The sequence below is a fragment of the Rhagoletis pomonella genome, unplaced genomic scaffold (assembly GCF_013731165.1).
Source record: "Rhagoletis pomonella isolate Grant_MI unplaced genomic scaffold, Rhpom_1.0 Rhpom_scaffold_00003, whole genome shotgun sequence".
In the NCBI taxonomy this organism is placed as follows: domain Eukaryota; kingdom Metazoa; phylum Arthropoda; class Insecta; order Diptera; family Tephritidae; genus Rhagoletis; species Rhagoletis pomonella.
In genome coordinates this window covers 68,799,279-68,811,665 of record NW_023458557.1, presented here as the reverse complement: position 1 = coordinate 68,811,665, position 12,387 = coordinate 68,799,279, and the positions used below count along the sequence as shown (strand labels likewise).

Genomic DNA, 12,387 nt, shown 5'->3' with positions numbered 1-12,387 from the left:
TTAATTAAGAAAAATCAAAAACAGAAAAAAAAATAAAAATTATGTATCGCGCTCACGCCATTCGTACTGCTGGAATCCTACAAATAACAGCAAGCACCTTCAGCCACTGCCATACATACGAATTTATTCTCAAATGTTTAACTTGAATCACATTTCTTACAATCGGCTTATTGACCATGAAAAAATCAAACCATAACTTGGTTGAGAAACCTATTGTGCTTTTGGCTCAGTGTAAATTTGTCAAATTTGTTGAATTTAAATATTTTCAAACCCTGTTAAGGACCTCTAAAAACGATTTATAAATTTTGAAAATTTCTTCGGTATCTTTATTGTGTACGTAGAACGAAATGAAGGGATGTCTCATGCAAAATTTCGATCTTGAATTTTAAAGAAGCACCCTAGCGTGTATATACGAAAAGGGTTTATAAATTTGGACACATATGCACATACGAGGAAATTTAATTCAATTAGCAGCTGAAGTATTAACATAGCATTTTAAGATAAGCCGGATTTGAGTTATTTCACAAACATAAATATGTCATCGCAATGGCAATATGTACGTATGTTGAATATTAATAATAATAATAGATTGGCGTTTACACATACATATGTTAGTGTTTGGCCGAGCTTCTTCTCCGATTTGTGGTGTGAGCCTGGATGTTGTTACGCAAAGCGGAGGGACCTCCAGTTTTATGCCGACTCCGAACGGCGATTGTATTTTTATGAGAAGCTGTTTTTCATGGCAGAAATATACTCGGAGGTTTGCCATTGCCTGCCGAGTGACGACTGCTGTTAAGAAAAAACATTTCTTCTATATTTTCTTTTGCGATGTTGCTTTGACCAGGGCTTTGGAGCCACGCTTACGAAGAGAAGGTAAACACGTGGAAGATCCATGCCAAAAATCTGAAAATTACGTCATTTAAATTATGATGAACCCTTACAAAGGAGACATTTTCTTTTAAGTTTTTTTAACTGGGTTGAATGTTTTTTTCTCGCGGCTCAAACGTATGTATTTATGATAAGGCGAAACCGAACCGAAAGGATTTATGTACTTACTTACGTTATATGTATATGTATGAACATTTCTCCATACTTTAACTGCACAATCCTTAGAATATACTTAAGAATATAATTTTGTTTATGTTCTACTTTCTTCCACATTTGTTCACTTTGCACAAATCCTTGCACTTCCATCCATCACTTACCTGAAGTCTGGCTATTTGGATGTTGTAGTGCCGCCTGACATTCTGAATCATCCGGAACAAAACCTTGAGGAGGGTATTAGCAATGAGGGCGGCACAATTGTGCTCATCTGCAGTGCTACCGGTGTTCCTGAGCCAACAGTACAATGGAGACGCGAGGGCGCCAAGGACATAGTCCTGCGAACGGAGACAAGAGAGAAGCAAGGTAAGATAACTGGCATAAGTAATTGCCTTTTTATTAATGCTTATATAGAAAATGTGATACAAAATAAAGAATACAGTCTTGAAGAAGACGGGTGTTCCTCTTAATTAGATTTTAATGTTTAATATTAACATACTTTTGAATAACACACCTTATGATTACAGCGACCATCTGTTCTGTTTTTAATGGAACTGCTCTGCTTCTGAAGCGTCTGTTCTGTGTATTTTAAGCCGTTGTAAATATTTTTTAAAGCAACATAAATATACACTTGTTTTAAAATAGCTTTTTTAAAACCCTTATACTGAAGCTTGGCTATTATTTGTGTTTAGGCGTTTGTTATATTATTAAAAATCAGTGCGAACTCTTAGCCACTTGAAACAGACACTTTATTGTACTAACATTTAATAAAATTTTTATAGAAACAAAAAAAGTAATGAATTTGCTTTCAACTAGTTTTTTTATATAACTTATATTAACCAGAAGAGGAGAATCGACTTTCTTCAAAACAACTACTTTTTCTGCACTTTGCACTAAAAAATTTAGTACAAACAAACAAAAATTCAAAAATCGGACACAACTGATCTCTTGAAAATTTTATTAGCTTTAATTTAAGACAAAAAAAACAAATTGAGTGAAAAACGAAGGCTCCAGTGAATTGTGAACACAAATTGCCAATTTTAAACCACTGTGCGATGTAAAGAAAAAAGGACACATTGGCTAAGATCTACTTAAATTCAAAGTATTAAAGGCTAAGATTGGGTTAAAGGTTAAGGTTAAAGTAACATTCTCGTCTCATCTGAGTAACTCATACGCCATGTACGGACGTTCGATTTTAACTTTTGCTTTATAAATTGTACATCAAATATGGATCCGCCATTCAGCGACCCCAAAAAGAGCCGAGACTCAATTTTCGAGCAAAAATTTTGAATCAAAAAAAATCGTTCTCCTTCTCAGATCCGCCATTGAGATTTTTTTAAATCCGATACCAAAATTGTATTGAGTAGGGTGTACGATTATTCGCCTTTTTTCCAAACCCGGTTTTCGAGTTATTCTAAAAATTGTAATTAGAAAAAACCGGTTCCCTATTTGGATATTGGAAAAACTCCGGATAGGCTGGTTTTGTTTTACATAGTTTTCATATACTGAACGTTAGCAAGAAGTGATGACCAAAATATTACAATAAACATACGAGCAAAGTAAAATAAGTTGAAAGTTTTTTTAGATCAAAAATAAAACAAATAATAATCAGTGAAAATTTCACATTTGGTATTGTTTTGACTTTTCTTAATGCTATATTGCATTTTTTTCCTAGGCTTAACTAGTTCTACCTAGATCCAATATATCCGTCCAACCGGAAACAAGTTTGACGCCACAATATTGTGGACTGCGTAGCTGGAGTTGGACTGATGAGGGTTATTTTTTTTAAGTGCAGCCGAAGGCCACCTACCCGGAAAGCTGTTCTGTGGCCCTTGATCAAGTTTAGCCTAGGCAAAATTAGCTTGTCCTAAGATCGGGTTTGGCCCGTCGCATATACAAAATTAAGGAAACTTTAACGAATTTTCGTCAAAATTTTAAACTTTGTTCTCAATTTTTTTTTAACAAATTTCTTATATGCAGTTTTATAACCCATTCAATAATAATAAACAAATTTGAAGTGGCTAAGAAATCACGTTGATTTTTAAAAATTTTTTGCCGACAGCTCCACGCAGTTTCTTCCATATAAAGAAAAACTTCGCTCATAGTACCTTGCTTTGCCGCCTCTGATTGAGCAAAACGATACTCGTTTATTCACTGCCGCCCTAATTGAGCGTTGGCGTACTGCTTAAATGTGCAAGGGGTTGGTTTACCCAATCAGCCACTTCAATGTTGCACAAGTATCACTTACCTTTCTATTAAAGAAGGTTGGGTGCAAACATATTAGGGCAAGCGATTAGGTAATGAGGGTCGTTATTCTACTCCCCAGTGGTATTTAGTTGTGGCAAGTAACTTGTATGTGGATGTGTGCGTGCATTTTGTTTACACACAAAAGCAAGTGTCTGGTATACCACATTATGACCGTTTAGCAAAAACACTGTCCACACACTCATGGTTCCGTTTTTTTTTGTGTTTTTTTCTCGTACTTATTTACATTATCTCAGGCTTTCTACTTACATATGTGGACATATATAGTCTTATACATATGGACATATGTAAATTAGGGTATCCATCGAATTTTTTTTTTCCAAAACCCTACCCACTAGTTTCCTTATTTTTTATGAGATATATTATTGCCTATTATTATAGATTTTATAAAAATCATTTAGAGAGACAGAACCTACTCCCCTTAAAATATAGCTAGCTTTAAGTTTTTTGAAATTACCGTTGCGTTGGTGGAGCCCGTGGTTTTTGACCGATTTCAAAAATATTAAGACGTTGCTTAAGGAGGCTAAGGTGTGTACCAAATTTGGTCGAGATCGGTCAAGTAGTTTTTGAGATACGCATATATCATATAAGTGGGCGGTGCCACCCCCATTTTCCTCAAATTTATTGAAAACCCACATTTTTGCTAAAGAGCGATTGTATATATCAATTTTGAATAAATATTTATGAATTCCTTAGCCACACTGCTCAAAAAATCTGATAGTCCAATACATAAACAATAAAAATTCAAGGCCGTATTTAAGAAAGTCGCCTAATTTCGACAATTTTTATGCGATTGCAATAAATGAGCTAACAGTTTATTTGAAAATAGATTTAGTTTTAGATAGTAATACACATTTTGAAATTGTGGAAATAAGTGATGGTGAAAAGTTAAAAAATTAAGAAAAAATGTTTTTTTTTTGCCCGATGAAAAATGCTAGATTATTATAGATTATCCACTTCTCACAAAATGCTCGATCTTTAAAATTGAATGAAAACTAGTCATTCAAAAACGAATAAATTTATAAAACCGGACTTTCTAAGCTAAAATGTCAAGTCGCGACCTCTAAATGATTTTTGAAAAATCTTTAAAAATAGGCAATAATATTTCTCATAAAAAGGAAAGAAATTAGGGGGTAAGGTCTTAAAATTGCAAAAAAAAATAAAAATCGAAGAGCACCCTAATATACATACACACTTATGTTTGTGCATACATATGTATACTTTGCATATAAAGTTAATGGAATGAAGAGGATTGAGGAGTGTCAATAAAAACACACACATATGCAAAAACTGTACCTTGAAGAGAATTCTCTCTCGTTGTAATTGAATGGCTGTTAGCATATTGTACTTGCTTCTGTGGTATCACAATGTACCTGCAAGGTCTAAGTGAGTTGGTTGTTTGAACCGATTTCCCCAACAACCTAACTTAATCTACACTCTGATGGCGCTCCTCGTCTTGAAAGTGCACAAGCTCACTCAAATCTAATGGAGGCATCATCTGTCTGTCATGAGGATCCGTTAAGCGGAAAACACGGAAAACAACAAAGAGGCTAAATACCTCATACCGAAAATATCAATATCGAGAACTAGAGCACTCCTTCACCTCACAAGGCATAATGTAAAAATTTTTACAGACTGTCTTACGGTTCACTGTAGGGTATGAAGTACCTGTGCACCTCGGAGTAGGTCTTTCTGACCAGTGCAGGTTGTGTAATGAGGAACAGAAAACATCAGTGTATATTATGTGCCAGTGCGGGGGCGTACTCGGCCCAGACTTTGCTTTCTTTTATCTCTGTAGCCTAATTTTATTCAGCCAAGAGACGAGCTTCCCTAACAGTATCTGGTTGAAGAAAAGTCCTGTAATCAAATAGAGTTTTGTTAGTTCGTTTGCGGTCGTGTTTTTTACAGACTCGTAGGTCTTCAGCTAGCTTCTTTCTTAGGTCTGTAACCACAAAATTCTGAATAGTTAACATTATTTGTCAACTGCTTTCGTAATCTGCTTGGATCTATATTTGGTGTGATACACACCCATCACAACTTTCTGTGCCCTTCCTTGATCATGCGGCTCCTTCTATTTACAGATTTATTTTTTACCATCTGCACTTAAACCTCATATCCAAAATGTTTCTCACATGCTTTTTCTGGTTTACTTAAAGTAAATTTAAGTTTATCTACCTACTCTTATGCATATCTTTGTATCCTATTACCCTTTCGATATTCGCCTTCATTTACTACAATATTAACTTTCTATTCATTTCAGTGGTCAAATCAGTGGAGGGTGAAAAGCTGGTATTGACAAATGTACATCGCACAGACATGGGCGGATATTTGTGCATCGCCTCGAATGGTGTACCGCCGTCAGTAAGCAAGCGCTTCGACGTGCATATCAATTGTAAGTACTGCAACCACAATCGTAATTACATTTGAATTATTTGCGGGAATGCACTCATTCTATGCATTTCTTTTTAAGTGGACAAGTTAATTTGTCTTCTGTATTAATTTAAGGGTCAATTTCGTTTTTAATTCACTCTGCTGCGTGAAGGCCATATCTAGAAAAAGAAGGACACAAAGATTACAAATATAAATAAATTTAGAATGTAGGCAATATGTGCATAAAAAATAGGTATTTTTTGGGGTATCCATGACCCACATCACAAACTCTGTTAATAAATAAGAAGCATATAAAAAATTTTCTGTTTTCTATCGGTGGGCATTCGCACCAAAAAATATAGTAAAGAAAAACTTTATTAACTGTTTTGCAAATATATATTAAGCGCTTTATTTATAAATGCAAATAAATATTTCAAAATTACAGTTAAAAAAAAAAAAACTGGTTTAAATATTTTCGCTGTAACCGCATAAGTGACTCTGCCCGAGTCCAATAAAACACGCCAGTCGCCATGGCAGAGGCGGTTTTCCTCCTCCTCTGTTACCTGCATTCGCGACCATTTGTACGATACGATCAAGCCAGCGCAACCGCTATATTTTAATTCGGCGCACTATGTCTAGATCTAAACTTTAAGAGCCTCCCCATCAGATGTTTTCATTGTTCAAGCTTCTGCGTCATATACCAGCACAGTCATTATAGAAGGATTATAAAATGTGATTCGAGAAGGTAGAACAGGCGCACTCTATTTTTTTAACCGCTGATTTTTATGTCGTCGGCATTCGCTTGCAATTGCAAGCTCATTTAAAAAGTTTTACCTGAGGTTGTAGTTCTTCAACTTTAGATTAAAGACATCACACCATAGGAAGGTGCTGTCGAAAGCGTCATTGTCTTCCTGGGAATCTTTTCTAATATTTGGCATATCGTGAATATTTTGGTCTATGGTGGTTTTACCATGTCTATCGGCTCGCGGATAAAGCCCAATAGGTTCGCTGGCGGTGGTCTTTAGTCTTTCGTACAATACGCTCAATGAGACCTATTTGACTATAGGTACGGTGAACTTCGTACCGATTTTGGCAGGCAGTACCGATTTTGGGAAAATTGTCCCGCTGAATATTTTTTAAAAGTCGGGACGTATAAGTGCCCGATTTTTCTTATTTGTATCGATTAAATCCCGATTTTCAGTATATCATTTATTAATTGAATAAGAGTCTCCCTGTACTTTGTTCCAAAAAACTAATTTTCGCACAAACGTGGAAACACTTTCGTTATCACAAAGAAAAGGTATTTATAATTTTTTGTTAAGTTTTTTTTTTAATGAAACGATTCCAACTTTAATTTAGTGATATTACAAAATGAATACTGATTCCCTCAATAAATTAATGAATATGAAAAATACAAGTTGTTAATACAGTGACGAAAATATAAATAAAGAAAAGATATTTTAGCAACCTATGGTTATTACTCTTTCGATTATTAAATGTTTATTATTTGTTCATGAAAGTGTTCCTCGTTATCTAACAAATGCCATGTAAGTCATAATATCAAAATATGTACCAAACTTAACAAAATTCGACAAAGTTTCATCAAAATTTTTAGCTTTTCAATTAGATTTCTTAGAAACAGTCTGAGCTGGCAGTTTTGTAGCCCATTCAATTCAAAATGCAAATTTTAAATAGCTAGGACTTATCGTTGAAGGAGTTGCTCATCTTCCCATAGAACAAAATTTTCGAACATACTAAATATGTATGAAAGAAAGTGCGCGAATAAAAAATTTGCAAAAAATCGACAGTAAAACTTGAACTTTATTATACTAAAACTTACTGAGCTACAAAACTGCACACTCAATAGAATCCTAAAAAAATCTGATAAAAGTGTTTAATATTTTGTTTGATATTTTGATTTGTTAAAATTCGTCGAATATTCAAAAATGTTCTACAAAGTTTGACATTTTGATTTACTTGGTTTTTTTAGATAGTAAGCTATATTTTCATAAAAAAATAATAAACAATTTTTTAAACAAAGATAAGTAGCCAAAACTTGCTAAAGTGTCTTTCCCTATCTACATTCTCGCCACCGTATATTCTGTGTGCATAGATTTTTGCGATCAGTTTCAATTGTTTTCTCTTTAGTATGTTTTAAATAAAATTTTTAAAAAGATGTTATGACCTTTTATTCTTAAAACAAAATTGTATGTTCGGACCACAGAAATCTGCTCACCGTTACTATAGGTAACCTCAGATCCAGGTGCAGGGATGATAGTAGAAAGTTCAGACTTAATTTTTTTTTTCTACGTTGAATGTCCTGTCACCTTTTGTCTCTTTGGTAGAGCTTCTCAAACATTGCCGAAAAGCGATTTGTGACACTTTTAACACACTTTTCTCAAAATTTGGAGCTGATGGAAACTTTTTATCTACAAATTCGTTATTGGCATACAAATCAAATTTTGTTCCCATTAATTTTTATTATTAACATTTTAGTACCTCATTATGCAGTTACACAAGATGAAAATAAAAAATTTTGAAAAAACAATGTTGATAAACAAAAATAACATGCATATTTAAGACCACTCGTTTCTCGTTGAATTTAGTAAAACACAAATTGGTATTAATAAAAAAGTGGCAACCCTCATCGAATATATATGTATGTCTGGATTAAAGTGCCCAAAATATCTTTGATTTGATATCCATATCAGCTGCTCACCTAAGTTAAATTTTGTAGAATCGAATATAAGTGGCAACCTTACACTAATGTCTTTGTTTAAGAGCTTACTTTTCATACGCATAAATTTTAATTTTGTATGATAACTTTCTAAGCAAAAAATTTAATAAAAGTGCGTTGGAAACTGGGTGTGAACCCTATTCAAAAATATTCCCGAATTGAGGCTTTTTGAAATACTTTCTATGTGATACCCATATTATAATGTGTTATTTAGTTTGTAACTAATTGCGAATAGGTGGCAACCTCACACGAATATGTTTTTTTTTCGGAATACACGATTTCATCAAAATCGTTACAGTCGTTTCCAATAAACCTATTGATATACATACATATATGTGCATATGCACATAGCATATGTATATACAGGAATGGCTCGTTTAAAGTAATAAAATTTGTGAAATTTTTAATATGACTTTGGTTCACGCTATTGCCAAAACAAAATGGACATAAGACCATATCGATGCTGCACGGAGATAATTGTTTTCTTAAACCAAAGCAAACAAGAAAATCGAGACTTGTTTTTGAACTTAGAAAACATATTCTTGTGATCAAGAAAATCTAATAAAATCTAATATGAGAATATACAAGAATATATTTTCGTGATTTAGTCTTAAGTATACGGGTTTTTTACAAATGATTTAAATTTTAGAATTTGTAAAGCACTTAACTGCGTTTTAGTGATAATTCAAAGGCAGATGTCGCTTCATATACATACATACAAATATGATATTGCCAAATGTAAAAGTTCTATAAAGGTTTTAGAGAATATATTAATACTAGGTTTACATATAAGTAGATTATCCTCGTTTTCGAGGTTAACTCCCTAATCTGTCATTAGAAAAAGAGATTGGCCATACAAAATTCGTCCCTCGTTAATCTGTAATTATAAACTAATCTCATATTATACCGATAAGGACAAGGAGAGTAAAAAAACAACCGTGACGATGATTTTGAAAATCGAAAAAAGAAGGAAAGTTTAAAAAAAGTAGACAAAAGAATAAAACAAAATTAAATAAATTAATTAATTAACGTTTAAAATATTGATTGCTGTGTTTAAAATAACATAACGACCCAATTATTCAATAAAGAAAACTAATGGAAATTCAATAAAATCGGCCTGTAGCGCCATCTAGCGCAGAGATAATAAAAAACGAACTTTAAAAATGGATTCCTCGTATCAAAAAGAATATTAAAGAATATTTTTTAAGAACTTAACCTAATTAAACAACAAATTGTGTTCAAGGATTTAATTAAGGATATCTTCCTTATTTGAGCTAAACTGGAATAAATCCATTGACCTAGTATGACTGACATCTAAAACTATCACTTGTATTTAGTTTTACTCAATACCGGTCAGATTTTGTCGCATAGTGTAATCTGGCATTTGCCTATGTAAACGGGATGATTAACAAACTAGCTTTGATTGAGATTATATTTATATGTAAACATAATTTAAGAAACTTCTGACTTCATATAAGAAAGTATTTTTTTGTTAATTTTCAAATTTATTTTTGCCGTGTTTTGTTTGTGTAACTTAACAAATTATTTTCTCAATATGAGTAAAGTTATTTTCTTAAATTTACCAAATTTGAGCAAACGTTTTCATGTTAATTTTAATATTTTCACTACAAATGGATTATACGAGCAACTTTTTCACGGCAGAAGTACATTCGAAGGTATGCCATTTGCTGCCAAGGTATGACCGCTGCATAGTGGTTCAAAATTGGAATTTAATGCTCATAATTTACTGGAGCCTGCATTTTTTGACCAGTTTGACTAATTTTTTTTTAATAAAAGCTTTAAAGTTTTACAAAAGACTATTTCAGTCCGATTTTTTTAATTTTTATATGTTTATATTAAATTCTGTAGTGTAAAGTGCGTAAAAAGTAGCAATTTTGGGTAAAATCGATTTTCCTATTCCTGCCATATTTTTGCTAAATAGGAAACGCGAAACTTTTAATTTGCTCTTCACAAAATTTGTTATAATTTGAGCTATGTAGTTATAGCCAAGTTCCATGGATATGTTTTGTGAGATTTTAAATTTATTTCACAAATATATGCAGATAAGTTTTCCAGAAATTTTAAATTGTGTTTAACAGAATGGGGCAGTACTTCGTTAGTAACTCGTTAAGACATTTTCAACGAATCTCCATCTATACCTACATAAACTTGCACATTCTATTTTGCTCACTTTAACTCCCACAAAAGTGTCTAGCAGCAACAACAAGGCATGAGGAGAAATTTTGTTTGAACTGGTTACCATTGCTTAAATTTAACTTTTACTATAAAGCGTTCATAAAATTAACAAAACAACTTTGTGGTTTTGTCTAGGGTTTTACCCATTCATACATATTTAGATATGTATAAGTATGTACCTATATATTCTACATAGAACAAAAGTGCTTTGAATGCATACATATGTTGTACATCCACATTTTCTGACAGCAATATACTTACATACATATACACCGACCAACCGACCACACTAACCAGTTATATGTCGGCATAAAAGTTTTTTGCTTGATGTGGAATTCCCAGCATGAAGGGTACAACAACTCCTTCTATTGTTTTTTTCTGCATTGGCCGGCCAAAGGGTAATGACCCAGACCAACAAATAAATCTAAATATCTTTAAAAATAGTTTTGTGCGGGTATATGCATATATACATACATATGTATATATGTACATATGTAAAAATCACGTGCCGCTTTGAATTCGAATTTGACTGGTTTTGTTTTTCAAAATATTTATTGTATTTAAATGTTGTGCTTGGTGTGAAGCCCTTAGTCTGAGCTTAGGGTGTGCAATAAATTATGTAGTTCTAACTTATTTCCATTTTCAAACTATATATGTATTGTATGTACATTAGGGTACATAAAAAAAGTCCCAGTCGAAAGTAGCACTTGTTGGCAATAGTGATGCTCAGTTGGATTTCAGGGCTGACATTATTATTGGTGTGAATGCTGGTTACCAAATAAACAAAGTCGTCTACATTTTCAAACATGTAACTGCCAGGCCGCTGTGGTTAGCAGTGCGCGCTATCATTCCGCTGGGCCTGGGTTCAAACCCAGTTTCCTACCAACATCAAAAATTAAAAAACAAAAAAGTGTTTTCGGCAGGCGATGGCAAACCTCCGAGTGTATTTCTGCCATGGAAAGCACCTTTTCAAATAAATACAATCGCCATCCGGAGTCGGCGTAAAAGTGTAGGTCCCTCCCCTTTGTGTGACAACATCAAGGCGCACGCCAAAAACCGGAGGATAATCTAGGCCAAACACTAACATATTGTATAATCGCCAATCTATTATTAGTATTCATGTTATAACTGTCGGGAGTGACGTGGGTGCCGAGATGCTTATACTTTGACAGTTTATGTGATGACAGCAGATCATACTTCGATTTATCCTCGTTAAACATCAGAGTCACACGCTTTGCTTCTCTATATAATTCCGGGAAGACAGAAAAGGCATAGTCCTTATTTTTTAGTGAGAACGGCGATGTCGTTGGCATATGCTCTTATAAAGAATTGCACCTGAGCGGTTCAGATCCGTGGCTCTTATCATCTTCTCCATTATCAGATTAAAAAAATCACATTAAAGGAAGGCACCTTTTCTGAAACCTCGTTTGGATTCAAAGACCAAATTCAGACAGGACGGCATATTGGAAACTCCTTTTACTACTGTTGAAAGTGACTTTGAAATCGACAAATAGACGGTGTGTGTCAATTTTATTCCCGCGGGTCTTTTCTAAGATTTGGCGCATTGTGAATCCCTGGTCTATGGTAGATTTTCCAGGTCTAAAGCCACACAGATAAGGTCCAAGCTGTTCGTTAGCGGTGGTCTTCAGTAATTGGCGCCCATAGCGATGTCACCTTTTTTGTGGATCGGGCAAGTCGTCTGGCATGCGTTGATCCACATTCTTCATAAGAATTGATGCATGCACCTTACCTATTCTTCGCCGTCTTACTTGAGTAGC

The 12,387-nt window shown here is 33.8% G+C and overlaps 1 protein-coding gene across 1 annotated transcript in view; it reads left to right on the top strand.

Moving 5' to 3' along the window:
• Positions 1-12,387, top strand: part of LOC118736351 (lachesin) — a 74,313-nt gene that overhangs the window by 17,833 nt on the left and 44,093 nt on the right. The window contains exons 4-5 of the mRNA XM_036466444.1: positions 1,212-1,407; positions 5,567-5,698. Coding sequence (XP_036322337.1) covers positions 1,212-1,407; positions 5,567-5,698 — 328 coding nt within the window. The remainder of the gene's footprint in view (positions 1-1,211; positions 1,408-5,566; positions 5,699-12,387) is intronic.